This window comes from Melozone crissalis, unplaced genomic scaffold, assembly GCF_028551555.1.
Source record: "Melozone crissalis strain CALT ecotype California unplaced genomic scaffold, PUWL_Pcris_2 ptg000018l_1, whole genome shotgun sequence".
Taxonomy (NCBI): Eukaryota; Metazoa; Chordata; class Aves; order Passeriformes; family Passerellidae; genus Melozone; species Melozone crissalis.
The window spans coordinates 11,176,236-11,194,116 of NW_026535796.1; the positions used below are offsets into that span (position 1 = coordinate 11,176,236).

The 17,881-nt window shown below is 54.6% G+C and overlaps 1 protein-coding gene across 1 annotated transcript in view; it reads right to left on the minus strand.

The window, feature by feature from the left end:
* Positions 1-17,881, minus strand: part of LOC128936423 (mucin-5AC-like) — a 51,029-nt gene that overhangs the window by 13,787 nt on the left and 19,361 nt on the right. Inside the window, exons 25-30 of the mRNA XM_054275361.1 lie at positions 17,636-17,792; positions 16,901-17,029; positions 16,424-16,565; positions 15,167-15,210; positions 14,866-15,072; positions 22-13,983 (exon numbers count right to left, since the gene is read on the minus strand). Coding sequence (XP_054131336.1) covers positions 22-13,983; positions 14,866-15,072; positions 15,167-15,210; positions 16,424-16,565; positions 16,901-17,029; positions 17,636-17,792 — 14,641 coding nt within the window. The remainder of the gene's footprint in view (positions 1-21; positions 13,984-14,865; positions 15,073-15,166; positions 15,211-16,423; positions 16,566-16,900; positions 17,030-17,635; positions 17,793-17,881) is intronic.

The window sequence follows — 17,881 nt, forward strand, 5'->3', positions numbered from 1 at the left end:
GACAAAACAATGCACACGAACCCGGTGAAAAAATAGAATCACCAATCTTGCAGAAACAGGTTGTAGTTGAAATGGGAGAAGTTGTTGTGAAGACAGGTTCACTAAGGGTAGCAATGGTGGATGTGCTGGTGGCGGTTGAGAGGGTGGAGAAAGGGCAGTTGTAGTTGGGGGTGCAGCAGAGCACACGGATCTTGTAGTTGAGGCACATCTTGAACTTGCCCGTCTGGTCCTCGTTCTTGCACACCAGTCCAAAGTGGACGTCGCACTGCACGACCTGCCCCACCTGCTGGATGGCAACGTCGGGGTAGTCCTCCGCCCGGCACTCGATCTCCTTTGGCTGCCGGCAGACCTGCTTGCCGGCGGCGCGGATGTGCTGGTAGGTTTCGAAGTCTCCCTGGCTGGGCCCCGAGGAGGGGAAGTCGACGTCGAACCATTCGCTCCAGGTGCACACTTCGGGTTCACAGGGGGTGGTGGAGGAAGTTGTCGTCGACATCGTCGGCGTGGGGATGGTGGTGCTGGTGGAAGTGATGATTTCCGTGGAGGTGGGACTCGTGGTGGTGGAGATGTATGGCGTGGAGGTGGAGGTGGTGACCGTGGTGGTGGAGGACGGGATCGATGTGGTCGTGGTGCTGGTGGTGGGGCTGGTTGTTATCACGGGGACTGTGGGGAATGAGCAGTTGTAGTTGGGGGTGCAGCAGAGCACACGGATCTTGTAGTTGAGGCACATCTTGAACTTGCCCGTCTGGTCCTCGTTCTTGCACACCAGTCCAAAGTGGACGTCGCACTGCACGACCTGCCCCACCTGCTGGATGGCAACGTCGGGGTAGTCCTCCGCCCGGCACTCGATCTCCTTTGGCTGCCGGCAGACCTGCTTGCCGGCGGCGCGGATGTGCTGGTAGGTTTCGAAGTCTCCCTGGCTGGGCCCCGAGGAGGGGAAGTCGACGTCGAACCATTCGCTCCAGGTGCACACTTCGGGTTCACAGGGGGTGGTGGAGGAAGTTGTCGTCGACGTCGTCGGCGTGGGGATGGTGGTGCTGGTGGAAGTGATGATTTCCGTGGAGGTGGGACTCGTGGTGGTGGAGATGTATGGCGTGGAGGTGGAGGTGGTGACCGTGGTGGTGGAGGACGGGATCGATGTGGTCGTGGTGCTGGTGGTGGGGCTGGTTGTTATCACGGGGACTGTGGGGAATGAGCAGTTGTAGTTGGGGGTGCAGCAGAGCACACGGATCTTGTAGTTGAGGCACATCTTGAACTTGCCCGTCTGGTCCTCGTTCTTGCACACCAGTCCAAAGTGGACGTCGCACTGCACGACCTGCCCCACCTGCTGGATGGCAACGTCGGGGTAGTCCTCCGCCCGGCACTCGATCTCCTTTGGCTGCCGGCAGACCTGCTTGCCGGCGGCGCGGATGTGCTGGTAGGTTTCGAAGTCTCCCTGGCTGGGCCCCGAGGAGGGGAAGTCGACGTCGAACCATTCGCTCCAGGTGCACACTTCGGGTTCACAGGGGGTGGTGGAGGAAGTTGTCGTCGACGTCGTCGGCGTGGGGATGGTGGTGCTGGTGGAAGTGATGATTTCCGTGGAGGTGGGACTCGTGGTGGTGGAGATGTATGGCGTGGAGGTGGAGGTGCTGACCGTGGTGGTGGAGGAGGGGATCGATGTGGTCGTGGTGCTGGTGGTGGGGCTGGTTGTTATCACGGGGACTGTGGGGAATGAGCAGTTGTAGTTGGGGGTGCAGCAGAGCACACGGATCTTGTAGTTGAGGCACATCTTGAACTTGCCCGTCTGGTCCTCGTTCTTGCACACCAGTCCAAAGTGGACGTCGCACTGCACGACCTGCCCCACCTGCTGGATGGCAACGTCGGGGTAGTCCTCCGCCCGGCACTCGATCTCCTTTGGCTGCCGGCAGACCTGCTTGCCGGCGGCACGGATGTGCTGGTAGGTTTCGAAGTCTCCCTGGCTGGGCCCCGAGGAGGGGAAGTCGACGTCGAACCATTCGCTCCAGGTGCACACTTCGGGTTCACAGGGGGTGGTGGAGGAAGTTGTCGTCGACGTCGTCGGCGTGGGGATGGTGGTGCTGGTGGAAGTGATGATTTCCGTGGAGGTGGGACTCGTGGTGGTGGAGATGTATGGCGTGGAGGTGGAGGTGGTGACCGTGGTGGTGGAGGAGGGGATCGATGTGGTCGTGGTGCTGGTGGTGGGGCTGGTTGTTATCACGGGGACTGTGGGAAATGAGCAGTTGTAGTTGGGGGTGCAGCAGAGCACACGGATCTTGTAGTTGAGGCACATCTTGAACTTGCCCGTCTGGTCCTCGTTCTTGCACACCAGCCCAAAGTGGACGTCGCACTGCACGACCTGCCCCACCTGCTGGATAGCAACGTCGGGGTAGTCCTCCGCCCGGCACTCGATCTCCTTTGGCTGCCGGCAGACCTGCTTGCCGGCGGCGCGGATGTGCTGGTAGGTTTCGAAGTCTCCCTGGCTGGGCCCCGAGGAGGGGAAGTCGACGTCGAACCATTCGCTCCAGGTGCACACTTCGGGTTCACAGGGGGTGGTGGAGGAAGTTGTCGTCGACGTCGTCGGCGTGGGGATGGTGGTGCTGGTGGAAGTGATGATTTCCGTGGAGGTGGGACTCGTGGTGGTGGAGATGTATGGCGTGGAGGTGGAGGTGCTGACCGTGGTGGTGGAGGAGGGGATCGATGTGGTCGTGGTGCTGGTGGTGGGGCTGGTTGTTATCACGGGGACTGTGGGGAATGAGCAGTTGTAGTTGGGGGTGCAGCAGAGCACACGGATCTTGTAGTTGAGGCACATCTTGAACTTGCCCGTCTGGTCCTCGTTCTTGCACACCAGTCCAAAGTGGACGTCGCACTGCACGACCTGCCCCACCTGCTGGATGGCAACGTCGGGGTAGTCCTCCGCCCGGCACTCGATCTCCTTTGGCTGCCGGCAGACCTGCTTGCCGGCGGCGCGGATGTGCTGGTAGGTTTCGAAGTCTCCCTGGCTGGGCCCCGAGGAGGGGAAGTCGACGTCGAACCATTCGCTCCAGGTGCACACTTCGGGTTCACAGGGGGTGGTGGAGGAAGTTGTCGTCGACGTCGTCGGCGTGGGGATGGTGGTGCTGGTGAAAGTGATGATTTCCGTGGAGGTGGGACTCGTGGTGGTGGAGATGTATGGCGTGGAGGTGGAGGTGGTGACCGTGGTGGTGGAGGACGGGATCGATGTGGTCGTGGTGCTGGTGGTGGGGCTGGTTGTTATCACGGGGACTGTGGGGAATGAGCAGTTGTAGTTGGGGGTGCAGCAGAGCACACGGATCTTGTAGTTGAGGCACATCTTGAACTTGCCCGTCTGGTCCTCGTTCTTGCACACCAGTCCAAAGTGGACGTCGCACTGCACGACCTGCCCCACCTGCTGGATGGCAACGTCGGGGTAGTCCTCCGCCCGGCACTCGATCTCCTTTGGCTGCCGGCAGACCTGCTTGCCGGCGGCGCGGATGTGCTGGTAGGTTTCGAAGTCTCCCTGGCTGGGCCCCGAGGAGGGGAAGTCGACGTCGAACCATTCGCTCCAGGTGCACACTTCGGGTTCACAGGGGGTGGTGGAGGAAGTTGTCGTCGACGTCGTCGGCGTGGGGATGGTGGTGCTGGTGGAAGTGATGATTTCCGTGGAGGTGGGACTCGTGGTGGTGGAGATGTATGGCGTGGAGGTGGAGGGGGTGACCGTGGTGGTGGAGGACGGGATCGATGTGGTCGTGGTGCTGGTGGTGGGTCTGGTTGTTATCACGGGGACTGTGGGGAATGAGCAGTTGTAGTTGGGGGTGCAGCAGAGCACACGGATCTTGTAGTTGAGGCACATCTTGAACTTGCCCGTCTGGTCCTCGTTCTTGCACACCAGTCCAAAGTGGACGTCGCACTGCACGACCTGCCCCACCTGCTGGATGGCAACGTCGGGGTAGTCCTCCGCCCGGCACTCGATCTCCTTTGGCTGCCGGCAGACCTGCTTGCCGTCGGCGCGGATGTGCTGGTAGGTTTCGAAGTCTCCCTGGCTGGGCCCCGAGGAGGGGAAGTCGACGTCGAACCATTCGCTCCAGGTGCACACTTCGGGTTCACAGGGGGTGGTGGAGGAAGTTGTCGTCGACGTCGTCGGCGTGGGGATGGTGGTGCTGGTGGAAGTGATGATTTCCGTGGAGGTGGGACTCGTGGTGGTGGAGATGTATGGCGTGGAGGTGGAGGTGGTGACCGTGGTGGTGGAGGACGGGATCGATGTGGTCGTGGTGCTGGTGGTGGGGCTGGTTGTTATCACGGGGACTGTGGGGAATGAGCAGTTGTAGTTGGGGGTGCAGCAGAGCACACGGATCTTGTAGTTGAGGCACATCTTGAACTTGCCCGTCTGGTCCTCGTTCTTGCACACCAGCCCAAAGTGGACGTCGCACTGCACGACCTGCCCCACCTGCTGGATGGCAACGTCGGGGTAGTCCTCCGCCCGGCACTCGATCTCCTTTGGCTGCCGGCAGACCTGCTTGCTGGCGGCGCGGATGTGCTGGTAGGTTTCGAAGTCTCCCTGGCTGGGCCCCGAGGAGGGGAAGTCGACGTCGAACCATTCGCTCCAGGTGCACACTTCGGGTTCACAGGGGGTGGTGGAGGAAGTTGTCGTCGACGTCGTCGGCGTGGGGATGGTGGTGCTGGTGGAAGTGATGATTTCCGTGGAGGTGGGACTCGTGGTGGTGGAGATGTATGGCGTGGAGGTGGAGGTGGTGACCGTGGTGGTGGAGGACGGGATCGATGTGGTCGTGGTGCTGGTGGTGGGGCTGGTTGTTATCACGGGGACTGTGGGGAATGAGCAGTTGTAGTTGGGGGTGCAGCAGAGCACACGGATCTTGTAGTTGAGGCACATCTTGAACTTGCCCGTCTGGTCCTCGTTCTTGCACACCAGTCCAAAGTGGACGTCGCACTGCACGACCTGCCCCACCTGCTGGATGGCAACGTCGGGGTAGTCCTCCGCCCGGCACTCGATCTCCTTTGGCTGCCGGCAGACCTGCTTGCCGGCGGCGCGGATGTGCTGGTAGGTTTCGAAGTCTCCCTGGCTGGGCCCCGAGGAGGGGAAGTCGACGTCGAACCATTCGCTCCAGGTGCACACTTCGGGTTCACAGGGGGTGGTGGAGGAAGTTGTCGTCGACGTCGTCGGCGTGGGGATGGTGGTGCTGGTGGAAGTGATGATTTCCGTGGAGGTGGGACTCGTGGTGGTGGAGATGTATGGCGTGGAGGTGGAGGTGGTGACCGTGGTGGTGGAGGAGGGGATCGATGTGGTCGTGGTGCTGGTGGTGGGGCTGGTTGTTATCACGGGGACTGTGGGGAATGAGCAGTTGTAGTTGGGGGTGCAGCAGAGCACACGGATCTTGTAGTTGAGGCACATCTTGAACTTGCCCGTCTGGTCCTCGTTCTTGCACACCAGTCCAAAGTGGACGTCGCACTGCACGACCTGCCCCACCTGCTGGATGGCAACGTCGGGGTAGTCCTCCGCCCGGCACTCGATCTCCTTTGGCTGCCGGCAGACCTGCTTGCCGGCGGCGCGGATGTGCTGGTAGGTTTCGAAGTCTCCCTGGCTGGGCCCCGAGGAGGGGAAGTCGACGTCGAACCATTCGCTCCAGGTGCACACTTCGGGTTCACAGGGGGTGGTGGAGGAAGTTGTCGTCGACGTCGTCGGCGTGGGGATGGTGGTGCTGGTGGAAGTGATGATTTCCGTGGAGGTGGGACTCGTGGTGGTGGAGATGTATGGCGTGGAGGTGGAGGTGGTGACCGTGGTGGTGGAGGACGGGATCGATGTGGTCGTGGTGCTGGTGGTGGGGCTGGTTGTTATCACGGGGACTGTGGGGAATGAGCAGTTGTAGTTGGGGGTGCAGCAGAGCACACGGATCTTGTAGTTGAGGCACATCTTGAACTTGCCCGTCTGGTCCTCGTTCTTGCACACCAGCCCAAAGTGGACGTCGCACTGCACGACCTGCCCCACCTGCTGGATGGCAACGTCGGGGTAGTCCTCCGCCCGGCACTCGATCTCCTTTGGCTGCCGGCAGACCTGCTTGCCGGCGGCGCGGATGTGCTGGTAGGTTTCGAAGTCTCCCTGGCTGGGCCCCGAGGAGGGGAAGTCGACGTCGAACCATTCGCTCCAGGTGCACACTTCGGGTTCACAGGGGGTGGTGGAGGAAGTTGTCGTCGACGTCGTCGGCGTGGGGATGGTGGTGCTGGTGGAAGTGATGATTTCCGTGGAGGTGGGACTCGTGGTGGTGGAGATGTATGGCGTGGAGGTGGAGGTGGTGACCGTGGTGGTGGAGGACGGGATCGATGTGGTCGTGGTGCTGGTGGTGGGGCTGGTTGTTATCACGGGGACTGTGGGGAATGAGCAGTTGTAGTTGGGGGTGCAGCAGAGCACACGGATCTTGTAGTTGAGGCACATCTTGAACTTGCCCGTCTGGTCCTCGTTCTTGCACACCAGTCCAAAGTGGACGTCGCACTGCACGACCTGCCCCACCTGCTGGATGGCAACGTCGGGGTAGTCCTCCGCCCGGCACTCGATCTCCTTTGGCTGCCGGCAGACCTGCTTGCCGGCGGCGCGGATGTGCTGGTAGGTTTCGAAGTCTCCCTGGCTGGGCCCCGAGGAGGGGAAGTCGACGTCGAACCATTCGCTCCAGGTGCACACTTCGGGTTCACAGGGGGTGGTGGAGGAAGTTGTCGTCGACGTCGTCGGCGTGGGGATGGTGGTGCTGGTGGAAGTGATGATTTCCGTGGAGGTGGGACTCGTGGTGGTGGAGATGTATGGCGTGGAGGTGGAGGTGGTGACCGTGGTGGTGGAGGACGGGATCGATGTGGTCGTGGTGCTGGTGGTGGGGCTGGTTGTTATCACGGGGACTGTGGGGAATGAGCAGTTGTAGTTGGGGGTGCAGCAGAGCACACGGATCTTGTAGTTGAGGCACATCTTGAACTTGCCCGTCTGGTCCTCGTTCTTGCACACCAGTCCAAAGTGGACGTCGCACTGCACGACCTGCCCCACCTGCTGGATGGCAACGTCGGGGTAGTCCTCCGCCCGGCACTCGATCTCCTTTGGCTGCCGGCAGACCTGCTTGCCGGCGGCGCGGATGTGCTGGTAGGTTTCGAAGTCTCCCTGGCTGGGCCCCGAGGAGGGGAAGTCGACGTCGAACCATTCGCTCCAGGTGCACACTTCGGGTTCACAGGGGGTGGTGGAGGAAGTTGTCGTCGACGTCGTCGGCGTGGGGATGGTGGTGCTGGTGGAAGTGATGATTTCCGTGGAGGTGGGACTCGTGGTGGTGGAGATGTATGGCGTGGAGGTGGAGGTGGTGACCGTGGTGGTGGAGGAGGGGATCGATGTGGTCGTGGTGCTGGTGGTGGGGCTGGTTGTTATCACGGGGACTGTGGGGAATGAGCAGTTGTAGTTGGGGGTGCAGCAGAGCACACGGATCTTGTAGTTGAGGCACATCTTGAACTTGCCCGTCTGGTCCTCGTTCTTGCACACCAGTCCAAAGTGGACGTCGCACTGCACGACCTGCCCCACCTGCTGGATGGCAACGTCGGGGTAGTCCTCCGCCCGGCACTCGATCTCCTTTGGCTGCCGGCAGACCTGCTTGCCGGCGGCGCGGATGTGCTGGTAGGTTTCGAAGTCTCCCTGGCTGGGCCCTGAGGAGGGGAAGTCGACGTCGAACCATTCGCTCCAGGTGCACACTTCGGGTTCACAGGGGGTGGTGGAGGAAGTTGTCGTCGACGTCGTCGGCGTGGGGATGGTGGTGCTGGTGGAAGTGATGATTTCCGTGGAGGTGGGACTCGTGGTGGTGGAGATGTATGGCGTGGAGGTGGAGGTGGTGACCGTGGTGGTGGAGGACGGGATCGATGTGGTCGTAGTGCTGGTGGTGGGGCTGGTTGTTATCACGGGGACTGTGGGGAATGAGCAGTTGTAGTTGGGGGTGCAGCAGAGCACACGGATCTTGTAGTTGAGGCACATCTTGAACTTGCCCGTCTGGTCCTCGTTCTTGCACACCAGCCCAAAGTGGACGTCGCACTGCACGACCTGCCCCACCTGCTGGATGGCAACGTCGGGGTAGTCCTCCGCCCGGCACTCGATCTCCTTTGGCTGCCGGCAGACCTGCTTGCCGGCGGCGCGGATGTGCTGGTAGGTTTCGAAGTCTCCCTGGCTGGGCCCCGAGGAGGGGAAGTCGACGTCGAACCATTCGCTCCAGGTGCACACTTCGGGTTCACAGGGGGTGGTGGAGGAAGTTGTCGTCGACGTCGTCGGCGTGGGGATGGTGGTGCTGGTGGAAGTGATGATTTCCGTGGAGGTGGGACTCGTGGTGGTGGAGATGTATGGCGTGGAGGTGGAGGTGGTGACCGTGGTGGTGGAGGACGGGATCGATGTGGTCGTGGTGCTGGTGGTGGGGCTGGTTGTTATCACGGGGACTGTGGGGAATGAGCAGTTGTAGTTGGGGGTGCAGCAGAGCACACGGATCTTGTAGTTGAGGCACATCTTGAACTTGCCCGTCTGGTCCTCGTTCTTGCACACCAGTCCAAAGTGGACATCGCACTGCACGACCTGCCCCACCTGCTGGATGGCAACGTCGGGGTAGTCCTCCGCCCGGCACTCGATCTCCTTTGGCTGCCGGCAGACCTGCTTGCCGGCGGCGCGGATGTGCTGGTAGGTTTCGAAGTCTCCCTGGCTGGGCCCCGAGGAGGGGAAGTCGACGTCGAACCATTCGCTCCAGGTGCACACTTCGGGTTCACAGGGGGTGGTGGAGGAAGTTGTCGTCGACGTCGTCGGCGTGGGGATGGTGGTGCTGGTGGAAGTGATGATTTCCGTGGAGGTGGGACTCGTGGTGGTGGAGATGTATGGCGTGGAGGTGGAGGTGGTGACCGTGGTGGTGGAGGACGGGATCGATGTGGTCGTGGTGCTGGTGGTGGGGCTGGTTGTTATCACGGGGACTGTGGGGAATGAGCAGTTGTAGTTGGGGGTGCAGCAGAGCACACGGATCTTGTAGTTGAGGCACATCTTGAACTTGCCCGTCTGGTCCTCGTTCTTGCACACCAGTCCAAAGTGGACGTCGCACTGCACGACCTGCCCCACCTGCTGGATGGCAACGTCGGGGTAGTCCTCCGCCCGGCACTCGATCTCCTTTGGCTGCCGGCAGACCTGCTTGCCGGCGGCGCGGATGTGCTGGTAGGTTTCGAAGTCTCCCTGGCTGGGCCCCGAGGAGGGGAAGTCGACGTCGAACCATTCGCTCCAGGTGCACACTTCGGGTTCACAGGGGGTGGTGGAGGAAGTTGTCGTCGACGTCGTCGGCGTGGGGATGGTGGTGCTGGTGGAAGTGATGATTTCCGTGGAGGTGGGACTCGTGGTGGTGGAGATGTATGGCGTGGAGGTGGAGGTGGTGACCGTGGTGGTGGAGGAGGGGATCGATGTGGTCGTGGTGCTGGTGGTGGGGCTGGTTGTTATCACGGGGACTGTGGGGAATGAGCAGTTGTAGTTGGGGGTGCAGCAGAGCACACGGATCTTGTAGTTGAGGCACATCTTGAACTTGCCCGTCTGGTCCTCGTTCTTGCACACCAGCCCAAAGTGGACGTCGCACTGCACGACCTGCCCCACCTGCTGGATGGCAACGTCGGGGTAGTCCTCCGCCCGGCACTCGATCTCCTTTGGCTGCCGGCAGACCTGCTTGCCGGCGGCGCGGATGTGCTGGTAGGTTTCGAAGTCTCCCTGGCTGGGCCCCGAGGAGGGGAAGTCGACGTCGAACCATTCGCTCCAGGTGCACTCTTCGGGTTCACAGGGGGTGGTGGAGGAAGTTGTCGTCGACGTCGTCGGCGTGGGGATGGTGGTGCTGGTGGAAGTGATGATTTCCGTGGAGGTGGGACTCGTGGTGGTGGAGATGTATGGCGTGGAGGTGGAGGTGGTGACCGTGGTGGTGGAGGACGGGATCGATGTGGTCGTGGTGCTGGTGGTGGGGCTGGTTGTTATCACGGGGACTGTGGGGAATGAGCAGTTGTAGTTGGGGGTGCAGCAGAGCACACGGATCTTGTAGTTGAGGCACATCTTGAACTTGCCCGTCTGGTCCTCGTTCTTGCACACCAGCCCAAAGTGGACGTCGCACTGCACGACCTGCCCCACCTGCTGGATGGCAACGTCGGGGTAGTCCTCCGCCCGGCACTCGATCTCCTTTGGCTGCCGGCAGACCTGCTTGCCGGCGGCGCGGATGTGCTGGTAGGTTTCGAAGTCTCCCTGGCTGGGCCCCGAGGAGGGGAAGTCGACGTCGAACCATTCGCTCCAGGTGCACACTTCGGGTTCACAGGGGGTGGTGGAGGAAGTTGTCGTCGACGTCGTCGGCGTGGGGATGGTGGTGCTGGTGGAAGTGATGATTTCCGTGGAGGTGGGACTCGTGGTGGTGGAGATGTATGGCGTGGAGGTGGAGGTGGTGACCGTGGTGGTGGAGGACGGGATCGATGTGGTCGTGGTGCTGGTGGTGGGGCTGGTTGTTATCACGGGGACTGTGGGGAATGCGCAGTTGTAGTTGGGGGTGCAGCAGAGCACACGGATCTTGTAGTTGAGGCACATCTTGAACTTGCCCGTCTGGTCCTCGTTCTTGCACACCAGTCCAAAGTGGACGTCGCACTGCACGACCTGCCCCACCTGCTGGATGGCAACGTCGGGGTAGTCCTCCGCCCGGCACTCGATCTCCTTTGGCTGCCGGCAGACCTGCTTGCCGGCGGCGCGGATGTGCTGGTAGGTTTCGAAGTCTCCCTGGCTGGGCCCCGAGGAGGGGTAGTCGACGTCGAACCATTCGCTCCAGGTGCACACTTCGGGTTCACAGGGGGTGGTGGAGGAAGTTGTCGTCGACGTCGTCGGCGTGGGGATGGTGGTGCTGGTGGAAGTGATGATTTCCGTGGAGGTGGGACTCGTGGTGGTGGAGATGTATGGCGTGGAGGTGGAGGTGGTGACCGTGGTGGTGGAGGACGGGATCGATGTGGTCGTGGTGCTGGTGGTGGGGCTGGTTGTTATCACGGGGACTGTGGGGAATGAGCAGTTGTAGTTGGGGGTGCAGCAGAGCACACGGATCTTGTAGTTGAGGCACATCTTGAACTTGCCCGTCTGGTCCTCGTTCTTGCACACCAGTCCAAAGTGGACGTCGCACTGCACGACCTGCCCCACCTGCTGGATGGCAACGTCGGGGTAGTCCTCCGCCCGGCACTCGATCTCCTTTGGCTGCCGGCAGACCTGCTTGCCGGCGGCGCGGATGTGCTGGTAGGTTTCGAAGTCTCCCTGGCTGGGCCCCGAGGAGGGGAAGTCGACGTCGAACCATTCGCTCCAGGTGCACACTTCGGGTTCACAGGGGGTGGTGGAGGAAGTTGTCGTCGACGTCGTCGGCGTGGGGATGGTGGTGCTGGTGGAAGTGATGATTTCCGTGGAGGTGGGACTCGTGGTGGTGGAGATGTATGGCGTGGAGGTGGAGGTGGTGACCGTGGTGGTGGAGGACGGGATCGATGTGGTCGTGGTGCTGGTGGTGGGGCTGGTTGTTATCACGGGGACTGTGGGGAATGAGCAGTTGTAGTTGGGGGTGCAGCAGAGCACACGGATCTTGTAGTTGAGGCACATCTTGAACTTGCCCGTCTGGTCCTCGTTCTTGCACACCAGTCCAAAGTGGACGTCGCACTGCACGACCTGCCCCACCTGCTGGATGGCAACGTCGGGGTAGTCCTCCGCCCGGCACTCGATCTCCTTTGGCTGCCGGCAGACCTGCTTGCCGGCGGCGCGGATGTGCTGGTAGGTTTCGAAGTCTCCCTGGCTGGGCCCCGAGGAGGGGAAGTCGACGTCGAACCATTCGCTCCAGGTGCACACTTCGGGTTCACAGGGGGTGGTGGAGGAAGTTGTCGTCGACGTCGTCGGCGTGGGGATGGTGGTGCTGGTGGAAGTGATGATTTCCGTGGAGGTGGGACTCGTGGTGGTGGAGATGTATGGCGTGGAGGTGGAGGTGGTGACCGTGGTGGTGGAGGACGGGATCGATGTGGTCGTGGTGCTGGTGGTGGGGCTGGTTGTTATCACGGGGACTGTGGGGAATGAGCAGTTGTAGTTGGGGGTGCAGCAGAGCACACGGATCTTGTAGTTGAGGCACATCTTGAACTTGCCCGTCTGGTCCTCGTTCTTGCACACCAGTCCAAAGTGGACGTCGCACTGCACGACCTGCCCCACCTGCTGGATGGCAACGTCGGGGTAGTCCTCCGCCCGGCACTCGATCTCCTTTGGCTGCCGGCAGACCTGCTTGCCGGCGGCGCGGATGTGCTGGTAGGTTTCGAAGTCTCCCTGGCTGGGCCCCGAGGAGGGGAAGTCGACGTCGAACCATTCGCTCCAGGTGCACACTTCGGGTTCACAGGGGGTGGTGGAGGAAGTTGTCGTCGACGTCGTCGGCGTGGGGATGGTGGTGCTGGTGGAAGTGATGATTTCCGTGGAGGTGGGACTCGTGGTGGTGGAGATGTATGGCGTGGAGGTGGAGGTGGTGACCGTGGTGGTGGAGGACGGGATCGATGTGGTCGTGGTGCTGGTGGTGGGGCTGGTTGTTATCACGGGGACTGTGGGGAATGAGCAGTTGTAGTTGGGGGTGCAGCAGAGCACACGGATCTTGTAGTTGAGGCACATCTTGAACTTGCCCGTCTGGTCCTCGTTCTTGCACACCAGTCCAAAGTGGACGTCGCACTGCACGACCTGCCCCACCTGCTGGATGGCAACGTCGGGGTAGTCCTCCGCCCGGCACTCGATCTCCTTTGGCTGCCGGCAGACCTGCTTGCCGGCGGCGCGGATGTGCTGGTAGGTTTCGAAGTCTCCCTGGCTGGGCCCCGAGGAGGGGAAGTCGACGTCGAACCATTCGCTCCAGGTGCACACTTCGGGTTCACAGGGTGCGGTAGGTGAATATGTTGTAGTTTTTGTGGTTGTGCGGCTTAGTACTGGTGTTGTAGTAGTTGGTTTTTGAGTTTGCCTTGTAGGTTTTGATGTTATTCTGGTGTGTATGTAATCTGTGTTTGGTTCAACTGTGTATTCTGTCGTTGTCTTGTGCTTTGTTTGCAAACTTAGAGTCGTTGATTCTGGTGTGGAAATTGTACTTAATGGAATAGTAGTTGGTTGTGTTGTTTTTGTCAGAATTTCAGGGGTTGTTTCACATGGCACTGGTATATTCACACAGCATTTAAATCTTAATTCATAATTATAGCAGATTGGTGGAAGTTGATCTTTATTGTAACATTTCAACCCTTCTTCTGTGTTACATATTATGTGTTGCTCTAGTAGAGGATATGGTGTATTCGGGAACCGTACTGCTCTACATTCCACATCCTTTCTATTGTTGCAGACTTTGTATCCGTTATTTTCAATGTTCTCAATCGTGTCAAAATCTCCATCATCGTAACCTGACCCTGGATAACTTACATCATACCATCTTGACCAGTAACACTTTTCTTTGAAACAAAGAGGAGTTGTTGGAGGAGATGTGGTGACAGGTGTTGTGGTTCTAGTTGTTTCTTCAGTAGGTGAAGGTATCAATGTTGTACTTTCAGTAGGAACTGAATACGTTGCTTCAGTAGATGTTTCTGTCGGAATTGGAGTTGTGACTGGGGTTGATGCGCTGAAAGGCGTTGTGGAAGAGCATGGTACAAAAACACAGCACAGGATTCTGATTTGGTAGTTGTTGCACATTGTTGAAATTTGATCCTTGTTGTAACATATAAGCCCTCGTGTTGTACTGCATTCTACTTTTTGGCCAAGGTCTTTCAGTGGTATATCAGGGAACTTTTCTGCTCTGCATTCAATAGCCTTTGGAGCTTCACAAACTTCATAACCTTTTGCTCGTAAATCATTGAAAGTTTCAAAATCTCCTCCATCATAGCCAGGGGTTTGTAGACTCCCATCGTACCATTCGGACCACTTACAGACTTCATGAACACATACTGATGTAGTTGGTGACACTGTGAAGGAGAAAAGGCAAAGGAAGACACCATGAAATTAAGAATTACTTCCTGTAGATGCTATTTTTTTTGTTGTTAAATGTAAAATTTTGTAAATTTTTTTTTTGTTTTAAATGGGCTGACAGTTTTCCTAATGTCATTTGTCTTACATTATGCTCCTGTTGTGCATCAGTTTATTTTAGTAAATTGTAGAACAGAAAATCCATCACCCAGCAATTTAATGTACTGACGTGCTTGGAACTGTCACTTCCCAAGAGAATACTAATTATGTTTTACAAGGCGCTAAAATAAGGCTGAGGTAGAATTTATGTGCTCTGGAAGAAACCCAAGTCTCAATTGCTTTGCAGTTGGTTCAGTGTATTTGCTTTTGTTCTATCTTGTTTCAGTATATACTAGTCTCTCTGGAATGCATTAAAATCCGTGGAAAGAGTAACTTTTATAGTATGCATCAAAATTCATTGCTACTTTTTTCTTCCAAATCTTGGCTCCTCACTCAGTGCAGAGCAGTCTTTGTTCCTGTATTTCAAACCTTCCTACACTTTGTATTTTAGCTCTGATCTGAAGAAACCATTTATTGGTTGGAGAGGTTTTGCGGGTGAAGTCTCATTATGAAATAGATGGAAAATAGATACTGAATTCTAGCAATGCTGGTAGTTTCTGTAATTTCAAAACTTATATATTTTATACTGAATGCTGATTTCTGAAAACAACATATGCCCAGAGTAATTTGAGATTCCCAACCTGAAGAATGCTGTACAGGAATTCTATTAACCAAAATTTCATTATCTCAATGCCAATATCTGAGCAATCCACTTAGTACTGTAAAATATATTTTCCTCACTAAACAAGAGAATACAATCTTAGTGGCTACAAAGGACGTACCTGTGGAAGTAGTGGTAGGTGGTGTAGACGTGAAGTGAAATGTCGTTGATGTTGTGGGTGACGTTGAGGTTAGACAATCATACATAAACCTCTGAAGTGTTCCATTGGGACCACAGGTTGCAACAATACACCATCCTGTGCCATCTGTAGTGTTGTAGACCACATCTTTGTAGTTGTACTTCTGCCCCTCATAAATGCAGACACATTCTGTAGATTAAAACAGGATGTTAGTTGTTGCTACCTGAAACAGAGAGTACCCTAAATGTGTCTTATTCATATCAAAATTACTTCATCAACATACCATGTTCATCATATCTGCATACTTTGCCATGAATTGTACATTCACTGAAAAAGAGAAAAACAGATTATGAGTCTGGACATACTGGTTCATGACATAATTTTTTTGTTATAATTTTTCTTCTATCAATCCTTTGCTATTCACTGTGTGTTTAAATGTACAGTGATCCTATCTTGTGTGAGTTAGGCAGTCAGTTCTGCTATACAAATTGAGGCTAGGTGTTTATATTCAGGCTGCAAGTTCTCTGGCAAGAAAGGTAGCTCTTCTTTGAGCCAGCATATACAACCTGCAGCATCCCTACCAGTGGTTTTGGGAGCAGGACAAAAAGTGTGAGATGGATGATTTGAAATCCTATCTCCCCAATAGGTCTGTTTTTTGGAGGAGAAAACCACAGTGGATTTGCATTTAAAAGGATATATACAAAGGATTACTACCATGGATGTTGAGGTAGCCTACACAGTGAATTACCATTAGGCTTCCAAAATATGCAAGAAGAATTCTGGTTTTAAGGGCAATTTATCTATGAAGAACTGAACCTTGATGCATTTATTTACAGGCATTAAGGACATCTATACACTGAATAAACTGAAATTAGGACATGTATTTAATGGATTAGGTTTAGTGCTGTTAATGGCCTAGATTATATTGTCCAAGGCATCTATGAAATGCAAAATCTGCCAAGGACATTGGTTTAGCTCCAATGGGCTTTGGCTTAGGATTTTTGCTATTCAGATTGCTTACCATATTCAAGTGTAGCTACTTTGAAGGTATCTTAAGAGAGCTGCTTCACAATTGGATTTGCTAACTCTGTACTTAAGCCTTACAGAAGGCTTAGCAGCACTTGTCACCGGTAATGCGTGAGGATAGGTGCTGACTGTTGCAACTATGCAATAACAGAAACAAGCTCAAAACAATGCACATGAGTTGGCTGCTCACTTCTAACGAATTTCACATAATGAGTTTAGGTATATCTTTTTAAAAATTCTCAGACTATTCCCTAACTAAAATTATTTTAGCTTGTTTTTCACGTCATTTAATAATGATAACAACTTTAAAGGACTTTAACAGATATACAAAATAAGTAGTAAATTGATATCTTGATGATAAAATGTTTCACTAATGTTATCATTTAATTTCCTGGGAAGGGAAGAAAATTAGACATTTACTGGCCTAGTTGCTGTTGGTAATTAACAAATTTAGCCTGATGAATTGTCTTCCACAATTTTAAGCTCTATTTTTAAAATTCTTTTCTAATCCTACCATGATTCACAATTTTGCTTTGAAGGCATCTCCATTCCTGGTTTGTAATTTTTTCCATCTTCATAACAACCACAATAAGAAACACAGGTCATGGTTTCCTCATCAAAGTAGGGCTTATTCTTTGGACATTGTGGATAGCAACCTGCAATAAAAAGAGAGTCAAGTTGACAGTAGGCCTTTCATAAGTATAAAGAAGTCTACACTCATATCTGATTTTCCCAAAATGTGCTACATGGTAAGTGGAATGTCAGATCCTCTTACTGCTATTCCTTTGGTAGCACATTATGCTTTGGAGTATTTTGTCCTCATCTTCATTCCAAACAAGTACATAATCCATTAGAGAATACAATACTAATTAGAAAATATTTTCTTATAATTTCTAGTGCAAACATGTAATACACTGAGTAATACAAATTTTGTTCACTATACTGCATTTTAACCTTTCAAGTAGAATGAGATATGCATAATTATGTTTACCTTCCAAACCCCTCATCTCATGAAGGCATTTCCCACTTGGATTATTGCAGGTCTTCATACAAGGTGCTCCACATGGCTTGTAGTGCCACTCACATTCCCCTTGTGGATTATAGTAATCGCAGAAGAGAGCTAGAAGAAGAAATGCCAGAAAAAAATATCTGTGATGTTTGAGCTCTATACTGTTTCCATTTTTCTAGGTAAAAATTCAGTGGGATCAGCATGGCCTCATAGGTTGTGAACAACATCTCGTTTTATTGCTAGTGCAATACAATTGTTAAATTTCTAAAATGTTTTGACACCAAAGAATATATTCATTATAGAACAGTTACACATTAAACATGAAAAATCAGTTGACTGAATCACTGATCTTAGCTAGTGTACACTAGTTTTTATTTACAAGGAACCTGCTGTAGACATATGGCAATGTAATAAAATATCATATTTCACCAGTATTGTATCATAATTGTCAAGTTAATTAGACACTAATCACACTGCTTGTAAAATTACTAGCTGTGGTTTCATTTTACTAAGATAGTTGGGTAAATTAGTAGAAGACAATCTGCTTTGTTGGGGTTTTTTTTAGGGTGTTTGTTTGGGTTTTTTTTTTAAGCATACAGCTGTGTTTCTTAGAAATACAATTTTTTCCTTCCTTTCTTGTTTTACTTTGTTTCCTTTTTTTCCCCCCTTCTGTTTTCTTTCTCTCTGAACCCCTTAAAGTAGTGGGTTGAAACTCACGACAAATGGATGGGGTTCTCCATGATATGCAGATGTCTAGCTCATTACATGCTTGAGCATAGGCAGCTACTGCTGTGCAGAAACATTCACAGTCTCCTCCAGTGTCACAGGCACAAGCATCATCCACACATGCTTGGTAATATTCATTTGGTTCAACCTGATAGAGAAAACATTCAAGTTTTCATGCCCTTGTCTTCTTTGACCTGTCCTAAAATAGCTGAATAAGATATCTGAAACTCATAGGTC